The 19,172-nt window shown below is 51.5% G+C and overlaps 10 protein-coding genes across 10 annotated transcripts; 6 read left to right on the top strand and 4 right to left on the bottom strand.

The window, feature by feature from the left end:
* Nucleotides 1-816: 816 nt before the first annotated feature.
* N7515_009449 (uncharacterized protein) lies at nt 817-1,131 on the top strand (the record flags this gene model as incomplete). The annotated part of the gene is made up of 1 exon (XM_056670193.1): nt 817-1,131. One exon carries the CDS (start codon nt 817-819, stop codon nt 1,129-1,131), a length of 315 nt encoding a protein of 104 aa, XP_056517992.1.
* A 481-nt stretch (nt 1,132-1,612) lies between these two features.
* Nucleotides 1,613-2,816, top strand: N7515_009450 (amidohydrolase family protein; the record flags this gene model as incomplete). The annotated part of the gene is made up of 2 exons (XM_056670194.1): nt 1,613-2,594; nt 2,656-2,816. 2 exons carry the CDS (start codon nt 1,613-1,615, stop codon nt 2,814-2,816), a joined length of 1,143 nt encoding a protein of 380 aa, XP_056517993.1.
* Nucleotides 2,817-2,958: 142 nt separating this feature from the next.
* Nucleotides 2,959-4,574, bottom strand: N7515_009451 (uncharacterized protein; the record flags this gene model as incomplete). Its single annotated transcript, XM_056670195.1, has 3 exons — nt 2,959-4,001; nt 4,053-4,412; nt 4,466-4,574. 3 exons carry the CDS (start codon nt 4,572-4,574, stop codon nt 2,959-2,961), a joined length of 1,512 nt encoding a protein of 503 aa, XP_056517994.1.
* Nucleotides 4,575-5,123: 549 nt separating this feature from the next.
* On the top strand, nt 5,124-6,458 carry N7515_009452 (putative cell cycle control protein (Cwf23); the record flags this gene model as incomplete). The annotated part of the gene is made up of 1 exon (XM_056670196.1): nt 5,124-6,458. The coding sequence occupies one exon, from the start codon at nt 5,124-5,126 to the stop codon at nt 6,456-6,458; it is 1,335 nt and encodes a 444-aa protein (XP_056517995.1).
* Nucleotides 6,459-6,685: 227 nt separating this feature from the next.
* On the bottom strand, nt 6,686-7,990 carry N7515_009453 (YgfZ/GcvT domain-containing protein; the record flags this gene model as incomplete). The annotated part of the gene is made up of 1 exon (XM_056670197.1): nt 6,686-7,990. The coding sequence occupies one exon, from the start codon at nt 7,988-7,990 to the stop codon at nt 6,686-6,688; it is 1,305 nt and encodes a 434-aa protein (XP_056517996.1).
* A 221-nt stretch (nt 7,991-8,211) lies between these two features.
* N7515_009454 (decapping enzyme complex catalytic subunit DCP2) lies at nt 8,212-10,789 on the bottom strand (the record flags this gene model as incomplete). The annotated part of the gene is made up of 2 exons (XM_056670198.1): nt 8,212-10,700; nt 10,774-10,789. The coding sequence occupies 2 exons, from the start codon at nt 10,787-10,789 to the stop codon at nt 8,212-8,214; spliced, it is 2,505 nt and encodes an 834-aa protein (XP_056517997.1).
* Nucleotides 10,790-11,496: 707 nt separating this feature from the next.
* Nucleotides 11,497-12,434, top strand: N7515_009455 (DUF4112 domain-containing protein; the record flags this gene model as incomplete). Its single annotated transcript, XM_056670199.1, has 3 exons — nt 11,497-11,571; nt 11,646-11,860; nt 11,927-12,434. 3 exons carry the CDS (start codon nt 11,497-11,499, stop codon nt 12,432-12,434), a joined length of 798 nt encoding a protein of 265 aa, XP_056517998.1.
* A 131-nt stretch (nt 12,435-12,565) lies between these two features.
* Nucleotides 12,566-13,730, bottom strand: N7515_009456 (uncharacterized protein; the record flags this gene model as incomplete). Its single annotated transcript, XM_056670200.1, has 2 exons — nt 12,566-13,589; nt 13,645-13,730. 2 exons carry the CDS (start codon nt 13,728-13,730, stop codon nt 12,566-12,568), a joined length of 1,110 nt encoding a protein of 369 aa, XP_056517999.1.
* Nucleotides 13,731-14,038: 308 nt separating this feature from the next.
* On the top strand, nt 14,039-15,993 carry N7515_009457 (uncharacterized protein; the record flags this gene model as incomplete). Its single annotated transcript, XM_056670201.1, has 7 exons — nt 14,039-14,113; nt 14,170-14,364; nt 14,418-14,743; nt 14,809-14,849; nt 14,904-14,978; nt 15,031-15,641; nt 15,700-15,993. The coding sequence occupies 7 exons, from the start codon at nt 14,039-14,041 to the stop codon at nt 15,991-15,993; spliced, it is 1,617 nt and encodes a 538-aa protein (XP_056518000.1).
* Nucleotides 15,994-17,361: 1,368 nt separating this feature from the next.
* N7515_009458 (uncharacterized protein) lies at nt 17,362-19,035 on the top strand (the record flags this gene model as incomplete). Its single annotated transcript, XM_056670202.1, has 1 exon — nt 17,362-19,035. One exon carries the CDS (start codon nt 17,362-17,364, stop codon nt 19,033-19,035), a length of 1,674 nt encoding a protein of 557 aa, XP_056518001.1.
* Nucleotides 19,036-19,172: the final 137 nt, after the last annotated feature.

Below are 19,172 nucleotides of genomic sequence, written 5' to 3' on the forward strand. Positions count from 1 at the left end.
TCTCGACCTAGCTGTGATTGTGAAGGGTGAGAATTTACCTCCGAAGAATAGGCAATAACAATTTGGAAGCTCCATACTTCCCGCCATGTATGACTCCACGGCATGAGCACTGCAGCCCGGCATCGCGGCGACCTGGAGATCCCCATCTGCGCCAAGGCCCAAGTGACAACAATTCTTGATCAACCCAGATCAGCCAATCGACAGTATAGAAGCTGCACCTCGAACCAATGCATTTGCATAACACTTGGCTGATCGCCGAGCTTCATTCATGGAAGTGGCAATGACCATGCTGCCAGTCGCGGCGGGTTCGGCCAATATTCCACACGGCAATATGCTCCGTGTGAGACCTTTCTAGAGTTCCAACTTCCAAGTCTGTTATCGCTGCTGGAGGCGAGGATATGGCCATTAAGGCTTGAGATTTTTTGACGTATGTCTCCACTACTGTCGAATGTCGGGGCATTGATCATGCGCTTATGAATTTTATGAACAAAGCCAATAGCGGCACAAAGGCACAGGTGCTAGCTTATTATCCCAGTCGCACCCTGATGAATGTGTGGCACTTTCAAGCTCAGGCGCCTCGGCCACGGCCTACACAGTAGAAAGCCAGGAGGAGGCATGTCCGAGCCTCCGAGGCTTCCCCCCCCCCACCATCCCCCCACCTATTATTAAGCATCGCTCCAGATTGGGGACTTCATCACAACAGCCAAGACATCTCTTTGTTCTCTTCTTCTCTTTCTTCGCATACTCCGTCTCGCATACTCCGCCTCGCATACTCAACACAACAGTCACCCCTCCATCCTCTCGCAAACCGCCAAAATGACCTTCACCGTCGCTATCATGTACCCCAACCCCGAGCATGTCGAATTCAACGACGACTACTACATGAAGACCCACATGCCTCTCGTCGAGAAATCCTGGAAAAGCTTCGGCCTGATCAGCTGGCGCGTCAACAAGTTCCCCGCTGCGCTCGACGGCTCCCGTTCTGAGTATCTGATTCAGGCTACCCTTGAGTGGGAGAGTGAGGACGCTTTGAAGGCTGCCCTGGGATCCCCCGCCAGTGCCGACGTGTTTGGCGACATTCCCAATTTCACCAACGTGAAGCCTATCTCTTTGAAGGGTGTCACTCTCTAAGCTCCTTCGGGGTCGAGAGTGTATGTGCAAGTCCGTGTTGTTGACCGTTGTTTGGGACCACTTGCTGAGATTGATATACAGTGACGATATAATTCATGGAGCGACTGAGCTACCGAGATATCTATGTCAGAGTGTGATGTCTTCAATATTGAGCCTTGCGGCTTAAACTGGGATTATGACGGTCTCCGGGTCTTGGAGCGCCTTGGCAGTTCTGAGGACAAGCTGAAACGTCTTCTGTACGAATAACACGGTCCTGATGCCTTATTCGGCCTCTCTAGCAGAATACGTAAGATAATAGAAACGACGATATCTTCAATTCTTATCATAACAAATGTAACATCGCAACTCCCAAGGGCGGGGAAGATATCCCCGCTTCCTGCAGCTGCAGCTGCAGCTGCTTATCTTGTCTCCCCTCACTTGGGTATCAACAAACACCTGGGATAGTCTTTTCTTCCTCGCATTCCCATTAGACATCTCCAAAATGTCCCGTCCTCTAGTAGTCGACGTCCACACCCATGTGTACCCCCCATCGTACATGGCGATGCTCCGCGCTCGCAAAACAGTCCCATACATCCACGACCCAGCCACCGGGGAGCCGCGTCTAATCATCCTCTCATCAGACGATGACCCATCCATTCCAATCGACGAACGCGGCCGGCCCGTGGACACATCCTATTCCGACATAAACGTCAAAATCAGCTTCATGCAGGAGCATGGCATTGACAGCAGCGTAATCTCTCTCGCAAATCCATGGCTGGACTTCCTCGAGCCCGCCGAAGCCCAGCAATGGGCCCAGCGCATCAACAATGATCTTGAAGAAACCTGTGCTCAGAACAACAAGTCCACCGAAGGTCTTCCTCTGAAGGGAAGGTCGACGTTGTTCGCATTTGCGGCTTTGCCGCTCAGTGCGCCCAGCCCAGATATCATTGTGAACGAGATTAAGAGATTGAAGACACTACCCCATATCCGTGGTGTGATTATGGGGACCTCGGGACTTGGCAATGGGCTCGATGATGAGAAGCTCGGTCCGGTTTGGGCGGCACTGGACGAGATGCAGCTTCTTCTTTTCCTGCATCCTCACTATGGTCTTCCTAATGAGGCGTTTGGTGGTTCGGGGGTTACGAATCGCTATGGCCATGTTCTGCCCTTGGCTCTGGGATTCCCGCTTGAGACGACCATTGCCGTTACCCGCATGTTGCTGTCCCGCGTCTTTGATAAGTTCCCAACTCTGCAGATCTTGCTGGCGCATTCGGGTGGCACTTTGCCGTTCTTGGCGGGACGCATTGAGAGCTGTATTATGCATGAGCGGAAGTTTGTGGACAATGGTGGGGACGTTCCTGGGCCGAAGAGGAGTATTTGGGAGGTTTTGAAGACGAATATCTTCTTGGATGCTGTTGTCTATGGAACTGCTGGGCTGAAGGCTGCTGCGGCTGCTGGGGAGGGTACTGATCGTCTTATGTTTGGTGAGTCTTTGATCGCATTGCTGATAACGTTGAATTGATCCAAGCTAACATGATCCTATAGGCACTGATCATCCGTTCTTCCCGCCCCTAAATGAAGGTGAAAAGGAATGGCTCAGCGTGACTACAAACTATAAGGCTATCGATAAGACTTTTGAAGGTCAACAGGAAGCCGTGGCTGCGATTCTGGGTGGCAATGCTGCCCGTGTCTTGAAACTGGAGTAAAGTCATAATCTTCTCATTTGATATACCTATGCTGGCCTGTGGTGATAATGGTATCAATAAGCAAGAAAGAAATGCGAACACAAGAATAATCGAGCACTTGACAACACTGCCCGTGCAATCGAAGATTCATAAGCCTTAGGTTTCAAGTCGGAACAAACACACTCTTCAACACATCCCAACCCACGATCCGCCATAACTCCTGTGTGAGCCAATCAGCAAACACTTTCTGTTCTATCTCCTCACCATCGAGCACCAGAGCAGGCGGTGTCTGCGGGCGTCGAAACCCCTCCCGAAACAGACTCTCATCAGGTCCAAAGACAGCTCGAAGAAGGGTCTTCTGCAGACGGTCTTTTGCATTCGCGACAAACTGACGAGCAGCTGATTTCTCTGAAGTCGATTGGCGGGACTCGCTATCAAGCATGCGTTCGAGCAAGCGAGCAAGATACGTGGCTTCGATTTGTGCCTCGTTGGGCTTGAGAGCCTCATCTGTCATTTTTTCTAGACCTTCTGGGAATGTCATTCCCGGACAGACTCCCATTGGCAGTCGTAGGTCATGGAAGACATGGAGAGCTAGCATCCTGCCCATGCGAGTAAGAATAAGGAAGAGGAATCCTGCCATTACCTCCTGGTCTTTAATGTTCTGCAAATCGAGGGACAGAGCCATTGTGCAGAGCAGGTCTGCAAGGCGTGATGCTGTGTCGGTGTGGGTTGGTGAAGGCTTCAACTTTATGTCCTTGCTCTGCTGAGTAGAGTTCGTTGCAGACGCGGTGCTATTCTTGAGTTTTGGCTTTGTCGTTGGTGTGTTTCCTTTTGACATTGCAGTGCAGTGCAAAGTAAGTGCAGTCATGGTTGACTCGAACAGACCTACTAGGTAGTAGATGACCTGACCTTGATGTTGCGTGCCATTTGAAGTTCCGGCCAGTTTATGCAATGCTTTATGCGAGAGGTGGAAAGCGATTGTCGTCCCTTTGATCACAACGTCAATGTCCGGCGTCCTCTGCTTGGATTGGGAAGATTTCTGCTCGTCAAGAGCAGCCTTGTTCATAACAGTTTGGATCAAGTTCTGTTCGGTAGCCTTGCAAAGGATGACTGCTTGAGTGACCAGCGAATTGGCAGCAGAATGGCTGGTTGGTTTCCGCTGTAGGGAGTTTTGGAGGGCACAAAGTTGGGCGTTGAGGCACAAGGCTGTCACGAGATTAGCTCTCAGTCAAGAATGAGAACTAAAGAACTAAGTACACTCATCCTTTGAGTCGTCACTGCCATCTTCATCTGCTAACGGAATCGTCTTCTGTGGTAGCTTTGTGCGCTTCCTAGCCTCATTTGTACCACTCACATTCTTGCCAACAGCAGACGCCTTGCGTTTGTTCGCCAGCGACTTGTCATCATTTAGGGCACCCTGGGCTTTTAATTTGGTGAGAAAGGCTTCATTTAACTGTTTGAGCTCATGTATTTCTTCGCGTAGCTTGCTCTGTCCCGCCTCGGCATGTTCGTATGCTCGTTGCCAGAATGAAACACTGTCGAGGAACTTCGCCGTCGCAACCAGTTTGCCCGATTCTTTGTCCCGCTTGATGCACTGTCTGATCTGTAAGATGTATTCTAGAGTGAAAAGTCAATCATTGAGTGGTCAGGGTGGGAACTCGATCTCTTACCTTTGATGTCCGTGTCTGGTGGTTTCCGCTTGGTGATAGCCAATGCTAGGGCTAACTGAAGCTTCGTGGGAGGTTTGACGGCAGACTGTGAGGGTATAAGGGCTGCCATCTGTCATCTGATGGCTTGGTGATGAAAACCTAGGTTCATAGGTTCCAAAAGAAAACAAAGCAGAACCTAGAACCAACGACCTCGATCACGGGACTTGCCCTCGCAATATATATCTTCCTAAACTTAGCCAAATCTACCTAGAAACGGGCACTATGCCCAGGTGTACTTTAGGCTTATAGCAAACCATTAGAAGTAGGTCCATTGCCCATGATCACATTAGTTACTTGGCAAACACCAGAAGATTGGCAGTATATTTCGATGCTTCAAGTGCGTTATAGTTCACATTCCACCAGTTGGCGGCCTGAGGCGTTCGAGATCCACCGCCCAAGCTCCGATCTTGAACCTTCGAATTTCCATCTCAACAACACCACCTCAGTCCTCACTTTCTAGAGTCATAACTCGGACATAATCCCCTCTTGACAACTATCACACACTCGAAATCCCTTATCCTTGAAGAGCAAGCACGGACCACGAAAACTGCATTCCCAACACCTCAACCTCATCTCCGCAACCCTCCCAGAGCGGCATCCAGTCGCATAACATACCAAGATGTCGAGTGACGACCTCAAGGCGCACGCCGCCTCAAGCCAAGACTTCTATGTCCTCCTCGACATCCAACCAGCCGCCACAGAATCCGAGATCCGCCGCGCATACCGACGCACCGCACTAAAGTACCACCCCGACAAGATCGCAAACCCCACCGCAGCCGACATCGACAAGTTCCACTTCCTGCAAATTGCCTACGATGTACTCTCCGACCAATCAGTACGGCAGCTGTACGACAATGCGCGGGAAGCCCGGCTGCGCAAGCAGCGCGAGCGGGAGATGATGGGCGCGGCGAAGCGGAAAATGCGCGAGGACCTAGAAGCGCGGGAGAGAGCCGGTGCTGCCGAGCTAGGTGGCGCTGGTGTCAAGCAGGGTGTTAAGCGAGCTTGGGCGGCAGGTGGAGATGAGGATGCGGAAGAGAAGCTGCAGCGGGAGATTGAGCGCATCGCGGAGGACGGACGGAGGAGGCGGCGCGAGGCTGAGGAGAAATTGAAGAAGGAACTTGAGGAGGAACAGAGGAGAATGCAGCAGGAGGAAGAGGAGGCTCGCAGGGCGGCGGATAAGACCGGCCAGCGGGTGGACCGGTCAAAGATGGGCGGCGGGGAGGTTCCTGAGCTTGAGCGTGCGGTGAAAGTGCGCTGGGTGCGGGAAGGCCGTGGGATGGAGCTCGATACTGAGCGGCTGGCTGTGCTGTTTAAACCTTTTGGCAAGATTGAGAATACATTCGCCCTGAAGGATAAGCGACAACGTATCGGGGAGAAGAAGGAGAAGAAGACTGTTGCAACGGGTGTGGTTGTGTTCTCGTCTATTGTGAGCGCTCACGCTGCTGTCCTCGATAGCGAGAAGAAGCTCCGGCAGCGTGCTAATCTGGATGACGAATGGAGTCTTATTGAGTCTGTCTTCTGGGCCACGGGCAGCCAACCTGATTTCATACCAGGCACAGGCAGCCCTGCTGCTACAGGTCCCGATACCTCATCCAAGTCTACCGAGACCGAACCCACGCCTACACCATCGATTCCATCTACAACCACTTCCAACGGGCCTGCCAAGCCTTCCTTCAAGTTCCCAGGTACAACATCTTCACCCCAGCCCGGCGCCGCGCCGTCATTTGGCTCTTTCGCTGCTGCATCTGCTGCGGCAGGTGCCCCAAAAGCATCATCATTCAATCCATCAGAGAAGGCTTCAGCTGCTGCGCCAAGTCTGCAAGAACTGATGATGATGCGACTGAAAAGTGCCCAGCGTGAAAAGGAGCGCAAAGCCCTTGAAGAACAGCTGGCGCGAGAAGATGAAGCCGCAGACGCAGCAGAAGCAGCCGCAGCAGCAGCCAAAGGCACTTAGCCACGGACTTCATACTTCATAGTCCACACAGTCCGCCTCGTTTTCATTTGTTCCAACAGGCTGAGCCTGATTCTATAACAGTTTGTTTAGATAATTAGAAGAGATACCCCCAACACGTTATTTGCATGCGTTGAGTTGAACTGAGATGCATAGCTATTTACATCATATCATTCTGAGTTGTATTATACATGTGGTGAGCAGACGCTTCCAAGGTCATATGTAGGCATTTAGTGTCGGTGCGCTTCAGCTTCCTCTTCCCCCAATTGCTCGACGAATTCCCGTGCCCGTTCACCCTCTCCTTCAGGACCGCGAGCAAGTTTCGCCTCCTTGCCACCGGATATGAATTCCCTCAACCAAGGTGGAACGAAAGCACGCACACCGACCTCCTGACCCGGTTGCTCGGCATCAGGAGCCCAAGATAGCTTGAAATGATGTTCCTCAGGACGAGCAGGAGTTTCACCCATAAGCGCCACATCAGTCATAACCTCAAGGCGACAAAGCGCAAGCCCAATATTCCCAATACCATTCAAAAACGTCCCTGCACTGCGGTTCCGGCGAGTAGCAGCACCAGCCTTAACAATATCCGCCTCTCCAGCAGGCAAAGCAAACTGAGCAGAAGGATCGTACGTCAAAGTATCCGGCGCACTCGCCCCATCCTGACCCAAATCATAAAGCTGAACAGGCAAAAGACGCTTCCGCGTAACGCCACGGTGATGCGTACGGATCGTCAATTCCTGACCAACATAACAGCCCTTGCGGAAATCAATACCGCGCGCCATATCCATATTGCACTGCAACGGCAAAGCCGCTCCACTGATAACCTCCTTCTGTCCCTCCGCAACGCCATGCAGAATTCGACGAACAGTATACGAGTCCAGCTGGACCTCGGAGCCAGGAATCTGCTCTTCATCTGGGAAATGGGTGCGCAGACCGTCGGAGCCCGGTGTGACAATGCGGGACCCGAAGCCCGGGGCACGGGTATCGATGCAGCCGGCGATTTCAGAAGTGGGCGAGAATGGCGACGGTGAGTCCGATTCGAGGCTGTAGGCAGCCCATCGTTGAGGCTCGGCGTGGTTCTTCCAGGTCGACCAGATCGTGCGCTCGCCTTCTTCCAGGGCGCGGAGCTTGAGCTTCGCGCGCAGCTTGTGTTTCTTCAAGTGTTTGAACAGGACGGGCACTTGGTCCTTTTCTACCTCGACTAGCCAGCCTGAGTCCGGGCCCTGGGCTTCTGCGCCGGGTAGTGGGTAGATGAAGGCGTCGTTTAGGACTCGGCCTTGCGAGTTGAGGAATGCGGTGTAGGCGCCTGTGCGTCGGATGCTACGGTTCGGGTCATTGGCGACTAGCATGTTCTGGGTCATTAGACCCTGGAGGAAGGTTGTGCTGTCGAGTCCGGTTATGCATATCAGGCCGCGGTTTGTGAGTCGGCTGTACCCTGCTGCCGGCGGGAAGGGAGCATTTTGTTGAGTTGTTGTTGTTGAAAATAACCTACTGCGAGACAGGCAGCGGGCACAATCCGAGGGGCGTGGACGCATCATGACTGAATTGTTGTTGAAAGGCCAATGTGAGCTGATCTATTTCTTTACAAATCGACCGATGACGTTGGGCGGTGGATATTGGCAGAATCAAAAACACTGTGGATCAACAGACTAAGAACACTTGGCCAATTTACAGGGCTTGACCTGGGAGCTGTACATAATGATAATACATGGAGTATTACAATGTTCAAATGTTGCTATGCTATTGGGTCGTATAACTATTTGTTGCCTTTGGCCACACCCTCCAAAAATCCAAGCAAAAACGCCTTGTCGCTTGGTGTGGAGGTCTGGTGTACCTTGGCATGTGCGCCGCCATCTGAGGGGGTAGATTGTCCGCTGTTTGGCCGATGATGGGAAGAGGCCGGACTGACGAGGTTAAAGGCAACAGGTGGCCTGGATTGATTCGAAGAGACACCCGAGGGAGAAATAGACGTTTTGCTGAACAAAGACAACAGCGAGGCTTTTTGCTCAGCCGTTTGACTCGGTCGACGGTCGAATTTACCTTGCGGCACCAAGCCCTGTGCGTTGGCGTCCATGCCTGGCAAACTCGATTTCCGTTCAGCGGCTTCCGCACGGGGAGCTGCTGCCATTAATGCTTCGTAGCCAGTGGCGTCTGACCGACGGAGAATTTGCGGCTTGAAATTGTTGACAGCTTGGGGTGCTTCAGGTATCTTGGCAGGCGGCACCTGCATTCCTTGTGCAATTGGTTTCGGCGAGATTGCCTCCTGTTTGGCCGACGACGGGCGCGATAGGATGGTGATAGGCGAAGAGAGTTGTTGCGACTGGGATTTCTCGCGTTTCTGCACATGACCTTTCTTGGTCATTCCAGTGGTTGATTTGGTCACAGGTTTAGCAATTGCTTCAGACTGTCGGGTGTACAAGGGTCCGGACACGGTAGCAGATGTCAGAGCCGCTCCCGCATAACCTGGATGGTAGGGGGCGTCGCGAGGTCGCTGAAGAATTTGCTTTTCAGAGGGCGTTGTAGATGGTAAGATAGGTTTGCCCGACAACTCGACTGGCTCAGACGGCCCAGAGGCACGCGGGGCCTGGGCTCCTTTGAGTAAGCCCAAAAGACTATCCTGGTGTTGAGATGTCTTGCGCACGTGAGAAGGTGCCTGCGAGGGAGCCGCCAACATCGCCGGACTCGGACCTTTCGGGGTTTTCACCTTGAAAACTTCCAAAAGTGCCAAAGAATGACTTGTAAGCTTAGGAGGAGGTAGCTTGCTCGCCGGAGGGACAACTGAGCCCTGGGTCTGGGTGAGCTGGGCAGATTCAGAGAATTCAGGATCTCCTGTCCGTTGGAATGGAGCGGGCATCTGACTTGGTGGCAAGGCACCACTAGCGAGAGGTGGTTGGTTATGGTGTTGATAATGAGATGACGAAGCGTCTTGAGGGAATTGGGGAATTGCAGAGTGTGAGGGGTACCAGTTCTGCGCCGTAGTCCGAAATGTATTGCCTTGGAGAAGCTGGTTGACGTTCTGGGTGTGTTGAATATGGGGCTGAGAAGGAACGGCGTGGAACGGCGTCGAGTTCTGCCGCATGAAGGGAGCTGTGCCCATATTCTGCTGCTGTTGAGGGAAGCCAGGGAAGAAGTTCGGGCCCAATGGAGGCCGGTGCCCCGCCGCTTGAAGGCTGGATACGTGTGTATCTTTCGGAGTAGACATGGACGCACTGAAAGATCCTTGCTTCTGGCCTCCACGCTGCAGCAACTCAAGGAGCTCGCTCGCCTTGGAACGATCAACAGCAGAAGCCTGTGCTAATTCAAGTCCTGGCGTTTGAACTTGCGCTGGCGCTGCGCCGATCTTCAGAAGGTGTTTGATCTGATCTGAGGCATCCTGACCACAGGCCAGTTCGGAAATATCACTAGGCATATCCAATTTGGCGAGAGGCATTCCCGGAGTACCATTGGACTGCCCGTTCTCGTCCATAGAAAGATATCCCTCCGTGTGTGCCATATGGCTTGTACCTGGCAGGGCATTCTCGTCACGCTTCTTTTGCTGTGCGATCCATTTCTTCAACTGGTTCAGGAATGGTGCAACCATGTAGAACTTATTCGCGTTTGCGACTGCGAGTCCTTCGTCATGCTGTTTGCTCTTCTTAAGAGTAGGCAGCTCTGATAGCTTGTACCATTCGATTTTGCTGATCTCCTTTCGGGTGCGCGGCTCGAAATAAGTGTCCCGGGGGACACCTCGGAAGACATACAGTCGCATGTGTTGCTCTCGCATGGTGATCTCGATGTATTTGACATCATCTTCCCCTTTGACTAGGTCGGCCTGGCGTACGTCAAATCCAGTCTCTTCATAGACTTCGCGAATGGCACAATCTAGGTCCTTCTCGCCCTTATTGATCTTGCCTCTTGGGAAACTCCAATTGGCGCCCTTTTTCCATCCCTTGACCAATACTACCTCATCCATGTCCTGATTCAGCATGATCGCACCACGGACCGGCACGCGGGTCTTGTAATCAAGGAATTCTTGGAACGCAGCTAGGTGATGATAATGCGACCATGAGGACATGAGCGGGCAATGCTGAAAGATGCGCATTGCGAATGTCTTCAGATTCATCGAGGGGAGAGCAGGATCGAGCGGACGAATAAAATCCTCGTAGAACCATTGCGCTTCCTCAACTTGGAAACATATGCGTTCAACAGATTCAAGCTCTTCCCGTGGGAGGTTTATAATAAAGCGGACGCACAAGTCATCCAGCCCTGTTAAAGACGGCCCACCGGCCTCAGTCAGTGACCTGTCCTCATTGCGATCGATCAACAATCAGGCACTTACAGTCTTCGAGTCGCATCTTTGATTCGATCATATCGGTGAACTTGCGCTGGCATTTCAGTACTCTTTAGGTCAAGAAGTAAATGTGCTCACTCGATCCGACAGCGTAGCGGTCGAGTTAAGCAAGCAAACGGTGGAGGGAGGCAGCTACCAGGAAGGCTGGACCAACCCAGAGCTGTGTAGGAATGTCGATTGGACTGCGGTGGAGGCTGAGAGCAGCTGTATACAGTGGAGAAGACAATACCCAAAGATTGCGTGAGGTGTATACAGCAAGTGAGAGAACAGAGTATGGTTGGCGTTGGGAAGCGAAGCAATGTTGGAGCTGCCCAAACTGGACGGGGTCCGTGATGATCGGGTGACTAAGGTACATGGTGGCAGTGCAGATACGGAATACTGCGCCACAAGTGGCTGGTGAGCGGGTTCCAAGATTTGGAGTAATGACGTTTGTCGAGCAAAACACTTGGGCTCAGGCACCTCCCCCTACGTTCTTTAGGATTGCTATATTAATCCACCTGGTTTCAAGTCAAGCACCCTTTTCATCTATTCTGTCGTGCCCTTTGTTCTTGCCGGAATTAAGTGAAACGAGCGCTTACTGAAACCCCTGTGGATAGGGCCTGCAAAGATCAAAGGCTATATAGTCTATTTCTTCAGCACTTCCCCCAGGAAATTCTTCCATCATAAATTTCTGTTCATTATTCGCGATCTACTGCGTGGCCTAACACAAATATGTCGAAAGTTCTGGTTTCTTTGATTGGGAAGAGGGTGCTAGGTGAAACCGCAAAGAATCACTTCGGCACTGAGGTGAGTGCACTACCAAGATTGACCGGGGTCGTTTCGTGAAGAGAGACAGGGCTAACCAAATGATCTCTATCTAGGACCCCTACTTCGAAGAAGTACCTGCGTCACGCCTTGGTCGCACTTTTGGCAAAAAGACACAAAAGCGTCGCAAGGCCAACCCGCCGGGCCTCTCGGAAAACGATACCAAGGTCCTAACCAAAGTCAAGCGCAGAGCCTATCAGCTGGACTACGCACTTTGCAATCTGTGTGGTATCCGCTTCGGTTGGGGAAGTGTGATCGGTCTTGTTCCATTGTAAGTTTTACGAGGATCTATGGCACCAGCGCCGAGAATTGATCAGGGCTAACTGATAATTTGCAGTATTGGCGACGCTGGCGACGCTGCACTCGCAATGATGGTTGTTAGATCCTGCGGAGAGATCGATGGCGGACTTCCTGCGGCTTTGCGGATGAAGATGGTGATCAACGTGGTTATCGACTTCTTTATTGGTCTCATTCCTTTCGTCGGCGATGTTGCGGATGCAGTGTACAAAGCCAACACCCGAAACGCTGTCCTTCTTGAGGCCCACTTGCGTCAAAAGGGTAACAAAGCGGCGTCGAATCTTGGCAGAAGGCAAGAGCAAACAATTGAGGTCGATAATAGTCTCCCCGAGGCTTTTGATAGGCAGGAGGGCGGAGTGGTGAGCGACAGACCACCGGCATATGACAACGTTCAACCATCAGGCCATGGGGGAAGGAGTGATGCTGCCCCCGAGCCTCCAACCAAGCCCCAGCCAGCCACACAGCCTCGAACTAACCGCTCCTTTGGCAGATGGTTTGGTGGAGCGGGTCATCCAGAACATGACTTGGAACGAGGCGGGGCGAAGTAATATGCGATGCATGAAGACATAGAGATCACAGTCCCAGATACCCCATGATCGTTTGCCAATGATTCCAGATAGCCCTCAACGTTTGCAGTTTATATTAGTTTAATCTCGTCACGAATACCAAAGGTCTCTCTTCAGCAAAGCTCCCCAGGCCGAGACCGCATACACCCATAACAGAATTGGGAGCTGTGGTTATCCTCTGCCTGATTTGCAACGGTAACCCCTGAATTGCCTGTGACATTTCCGAGTAGACCAGCGCAAAGAGCACACGTCGGTGCACTGCCAGAAGTAGACGGATTAAGTTTGTTTGCAGTCCTGGCCACGTTCGCCATGACACCTGGATACTTTGCGCCTTGATTTTGAACATACCGCAGCATCAGCTCGTCAATTGAAAGGTTTTTAGTAAGGACGTTATCAGAGGGCGGTTGATCAGGAACGATGATGTCGGAGAGCTCCGCACAGACACTCTCATACTGAAGCAACTCGGCCTTGAACAGATCACGGAGCGGGTACTCGAATCTCACACCCCAAGGGGAGATGCCGTCGGATACCTGCCAGGTGAGGGAAGCTCCGCGTCCCTTAGCGACACCTGCCAGTGCTTTCGCAGCGAGACGGCTGTCTGAGTCACCCCAGATCACAGATTCACATCCAGACTTTTTCGCAAATTCGGCGACGAGTCTTGTCAGCAAAATGGTATCGATATCCGTTTTGGAGGTGGCGGTAGATATGGATGCACGGAAGGCAGCCAACCGCTCTCCATTTGATCGTGAGCTGTCATCTGTGAATTGCGGTCCACCATATTCCTTCATGATTTCTTGCATCTCTGGGACATAGTCAAAGATACTGTAGAACGGTATCCGAGTGATGGCTGGCATTGGGAAATTCTTTTGAAGTGCTTTGTAGTTCTTATCGAAGGGAGAACCGGTGGCCGCGACAGTTGAAGGTTCAATGACGAGAATATGGAAGTCGTAGCCCAGAGGACGCCCATTGCTCAAGCGGGCCTGGCGATCGGCGTATAATATGTGTAACAAGACCGAGGAGGAAACGCCGAAAGACACAGGAAGAAGCAACTGGTTGCGAGGCCCGTCAAGACCAAAAGCCCTGTAGACACTCAGGCGCGACTGAACTTTGTGTGCGATGAAACGCCTAAAGCAGGAACTGCAGAGGGTTAGTGACTATGAGCTGGAGGGGTTGCAGATTGTCTGTCGCATACCTGCAAAGCTGCCTCTGGCGGACAATGAGCTCGAATTCGGCATTCTTGCAATCCATGCATGGCTTGTTCAGCTCCTTTGCCGGCATGGTGGGCTCTATTGAAAGAATGCTTGTTGTTACTGGATTACACTGGTAAATCGAAAAAAAAAGCAACGACCTTGAGAACTCAAAAAGTGGCGGTGCCCGCTTAGATAATGACCACGCGCGGTAGGTTTCCCCGGGTTGGGGCTGCTTTCAGGCTTAACAACACCTTAGCCATACGATTGTCTTACGGGAATAGTCTGAACGACATTGGCTATCTATCTTCTTGCTGATTCCTTTGCTTGATGCTATCTGGCCTTCAAGACCTTATTCCGAACCCCGGCGCCTAGTCTCGCTTCAACTCAACGGTCGCCATGAAGGGCTGGCTCCAGACCCTGGGCTTGACAGCCCTATTGGCAACCTCTGCGCTTGCTAATGATGCTGAACTTGTGGGTGCATACCTTGTCTTGAATGATGACGATGATTGACCATCGCAATATTGCAGAAATCTGACGATGCGCACCGACAACGATGCTCAGGGATGTACAGTCGCAAAGCTTGGGGAGGAAGTGTTGACCCCTTCATCTTGGTGAAGTTTAGCAAGTCGGAAGTCGAAGGGAAAGACCCTTTGGCTAGCTTGGTAATTTTCGAATGGACTGATGAGCCATTGATTGGACAATATCGGTCCGACGATGCTGAGGTATGTCTATCAACTCTGCATAACGAGGCGGCGCAGCTAATTATTGGTTCCAGGCCAAGGAAACGATCTGTGATGCTTCGAACGTCGAAGCAAAGATATGCACCGAAGAGCAACTCGGCTCTTTCGTTCTCACTAGCAACGCTACCGATGTCTCTCTCAACCCTATCCTTTCGAAAGCCATCCACCTCAACAACCCCGATGCCGTCAGATACCCCGTCAGGAAGACCGGATTCTACTGTGTGAGCACATATGCGTATTCCGGTCAGGAATACAATGCGGTAGTTACCTTCCGAAACTCATATGGCGAGCTTCCCGCTGCACAAATTGCAAAGCTGCCTTTCTATGGGGCTCTGACCATTGTGTACGCTGTCATTGGAATGTATGTCTCTTGGGAACTTGATGGACTCGGCCAATCTTCGGGCACATGCTTACGCCAACTTCTAGATTTTGGGCTTTCCTATACGTGCAGAACCGTTATGACATTTGTACGTTTGAGGGTTACGTTTTCCCATTATGAGTGCCATGCTAACTCTGCCTAGTGCCTGTGCAAAACTACATCACTGCAATCATTGTCTTTTTGATCGTCGAGCAGCTGATGACGTGGGGATTCTACGGTGAGATACTCGATCTGCTTCTCTGCGTGACTACGTTTGCTGACTTTTCAAGAATACCAAAATCGCCACGGCTTGAACGGCGGAGCGAAGGCACTCATGATCATCGTGGCAATCCTCAATGCGGGCAGAAATGCTTTCTCTTTCTTCCTTCTCCTTATCGTCTGCATGGGCTATGGCGTGGTCAAGCATTCGCTGGGCCGGACCATGGTCTTTGTTCGCATCCTCGCTATTGGTCACTTCATTTTTGCAGTTGTCTATTCGATTGCCAGTCTGTCAATTACCCCAGATAGCGCCGGTCCTCTGGTGCTTCTGATCGTTCTGCCGCTTGCTGGAACTTTGACGGCTTTCTACGTGTGGACCTTGAACTCACTAAATGCCACGATGAAGGATCTCGTCGACAGGAAGCAAAAGACAAAGGCCATGATGTATAAGAAGCTATGGTGGTGTATCCTTGGCAGCATTGTTGTGATCTTCGGTTTCTTCTTCATCAACTCCTTTGCTTTCGCTGGACGCAGTGACGCAAGCTTCGTGCCCGAGCACTGGAAGGCGAGATGGTTTGTGCTTGATGGCTGGCTCAACCTGGTCTACCTGTTCGACATTGGATTTGTCGCTTATCTGTGGCGACCGACTGTCAACAACCGCCGCTTCGCCATGAGTGACGAGGTATGGAGCTTTCCCTATCCCAAAGAGCCTTATCTTCGAGTACTAATATCTATTATAGCTTGCCCAAGACGACGATGGATTCGAGATTCGATCATTCGGCAGTGGATTGGACGAAGAAGATGCCTATGACGCTCCACCCGATTATCCCGGCAGCTCAGCTGCCCAAGGTCGTCGTGATCTCTCTCCGGTTCCTCCCAAGCCATTCTCCTCGGCACCTCGCCAGCGCGAGTCTCTCGAGGAGGAGACGATCTTCGCCGTCGGTGAGGAAGATGGTGAGAGGTGGTCTGATGACGAGGAGTCACCTCGCAATTCCAGCGAGAGACAGAAACTCACCGGTAAAGACAAGGATTAGACCTGAATTTGGCTGGTCTTTCTTATAATGAATGCTGTTTCCGGTTGGTATCAGAGCTGATACCTATCAGAAGCAGACGTGTGGTAATTGGTGAGGTTGCCGTTTTACTCAATGTACAATCTGTTGCCGGGGAAGGATGTGAGCATGTTATGGCGTTGACTTTCCCTTCGAATACTTACTTATGTTGAATACGAGTTCTTCTGGCTCTTTGTTAGTTATACTATGGACCTAACTGCCTTTTTTTCTGGATCCGTTCTTAACGGCGTCTCTACCAGTGAGACAGCGAAAGCTGGAATGCATCTATCTACATGGGTGATTCAAGATACTTCTCTCGCTTCACGTAGAAGGCTACATGTACACTGGAATGATTCCGTTGGGACTGGCAACAAGTTAACATGGAGAGTCATGTGACCTAGCGTGCGTCTGTGTGTATTAAGGGGTAGTTCGCGACGCCTGCATTCTTCGCTTTAACAACTACGAACCACTACACAGATTACACCGAGCAGGAGCCTCCTCGAAAGTAGGCCCTCTGCCCAGTAATCGCCGTAGTCTTCGTCTTCGACGTTTCGCATACCAGCAATATTGCCGTGTAGAAACCACACTGATCAGTGTTGGTTTCACGATGAGCCTTGTTGATCTGTAGGTTGAGTAGGTTCAACCACTCGAAAGTGAATATTTCGCGATGAGCCTCACTGATCAGTGGTTGAACCTACTCAACCTACAGATCAACAAGGCTCATCGCGAAACCAACAGAATCGATATTCCAAATTGATTTCATTTCGAGGACTCGCCATACTGTATGTCTCCATGGTAGCAGCAACAGTTCTTTGCATTTAGTAGGCACATTGGGATGCGGCAGATCCCAAGTACTATATCCCGGTTTTCTCAACTTTCGTCCAAGAGATGTCCAGGGGTCCAGGGGAGAAAGCGAGATCATGACCCAATAAAGCAGAACCAATCGTCTAGATATTATTAGTCTGAAACGGACCATAGGATTCCAGAAGCAACGAAGTGGAGCAGTCCTCCATTGAGTCATCCAGAGAGCCTCATGTGGAGCTTCCCGGCTTCTCAGGTCCCGAAACTCTCCAGCTCCCACCTATAAAGTAGCTCCTACGAGTGAGTCGGTCAATTGAACCTCAACTCCGAACATCTGAACCCCCGAAAGGTGCACTTGCTCTTTCCCAACGAGGTTATTTGGTTCCATCCTTATCACCCCAGCTCTATCGCACCTGCCCCGCGGACCCCGCCAGCACAACAACAAAGAGAACCCACCCTAACCACTCGAGAAACACACGTGGCTGAGCCGAACAATCCTTCCCGAGCAACACATGCACACAATTCTGCCTCTGCTGAGTCTGATACGACACAATGGCACCAGACGCACATATCCGCGTCTCCGCAGACCCATCCAACCCCGACAAGGACCTCGACAATGATAACCAGGTCGACAACACGAGCACAAAGCCAGATCCAAGCACAAGGACCAGCACTACCCTCTCTGCCCAGCTCAATCAAGAATGCAACCAGCTCCTCTCCGAAATAGACGCCTACCAATCCCTCCTCAAGTCAACACTTCGCAATCCACAGCTCGTCGAGGTCCGCCAGTTCCGCTCGAGCGTTGCTTCTGAGCAGAAGATTCTCCAGAGGCTGGGTAAGCAGATTGAGAAGGCCGTTGGTGGTACAGAGTCCGGGCCGGAACCAGGAGACGGGGAAGCATCCGACATAGAGATGCGATTGGTGCATGCGCTGCGCTCCTCGAATCTACCGTTTTACCAGGCTGTCTGGAGTATTGCTCGGGAGTCTTGTTCTGGGTTACTTGCGCTGGGGAAGAGATTCTACTGGGATCGGGAGACGAAGACGACGGAGAGGAAAAGCGCGGAGGAGAATAAAAGGGCTGGTTCTGATGGCCAGCCGAAGAAACAGGCTAATAAAGATAAGCGCAAGAGTGTGTTTGTGGATATTGTTGCTGATGATGGGGAGGAGTGGGTTAAAGTGTCGACTATTTCGGAGAGTCGGCTTTTATTTGAGATGGCGAAGAAGGGGTGGGAGTGTGATAGTGATGAGGAGGATTGGTCTGATGACGGGGGGAAAGGGCGGACTGTGTTGCAGAATTTTGATGATGAAGAGGATGGGGATGATGACGATGAACTGGAGCTCATCAAGTTGGCTCGGGATCTGAGGAAGGCGGCTGATGCTACTCGGGTTAGATATAAGCATCCTCGGCTACGGGTTGTTATGCATAAGATTGAGGAAGGGAAAATTCCTGCGATTGATGCTATTTTGAATGAGATGCGGAGCTATGGTATTCGGGTTGATTGCCAGACTCCGCCCACTGAGACGAGAACCGGACTGGATCATCTCCTGCCTCAGCCCTTCAAGAACTTGACTTCGACTTTGAATGTCGACTGCACTTTACTGCTTGCCTTGGTATCTGACTTGTCACACATCAAGGACATCCCGCTGGCACCACATTTCCATAGGGCCATCGTTCGACAAATCGAAGTTGAACGGGAAAAGCCTTTGCTAAGTTCTGAGCTCTGGCCGGCCATGGATGGTCGTGAACTCGTCGCTACCACAGAGGCTGTCACACGTTTCCGTGAGATTGTGGAGACAATCGGAACAGAGACCGAGAAGAGCAGGACTCGGATGTTGCTGGAAGAACCACCGTACGACGGAATGGATTGCAAGGCTATCCTCCAGAAGTTCCAAGAATTGTCCGACTATCAGCTCCCCACGGACTGGAAACTCCCCATCAAGGTCGTTGAAGCTCTGCAGGTGATTGATTCGGCTAAGGCACAGGGTAGCCTCCATCCAGTAGTGCATGAAGTTGAGAAAGGCCTATCGGATATCAACTATAGCGTGTTTCTATACGGCTGGGTCACTGGTTTGACGACCATCTCCAGCAATCGCACAATCGACAAGCAGATTGAGGAGACCATTGAGAAGAACAGGGATGGCGATGATGACCTCAGGGGCCCAGACGTCTGGATTTGTGACACGGCGCGGAGTTTGGTGGGCAAAGATAAAAATAGAAGAGCATAACCATGAGGTTCGGCTATCTGCTAGACATGTTCAAATAGAACGATTCTCCTGGGCTTCGACAGTATGTGACAAGTGGAGAAAATGGTGGTGTCTGTTCGGTAGATGCTTCGTATGGTTCCCAGACTTGTAGTGTTCTT

This window comes from Penicillium bovifimosum (genome assembly GCF_028826915.1).
Source record: "Penicillium bovifimosum strain IBT 22155 chromosome Unknown utg000007l_segment0_segment0, whole genome shotgun sequence".
NCBI lineage: Eukaryota > Fungi > Ascomycota > Eurotiomycetes > Eurotiales > Aspergillaceae > Penicillium > Penicillium bovifimosum.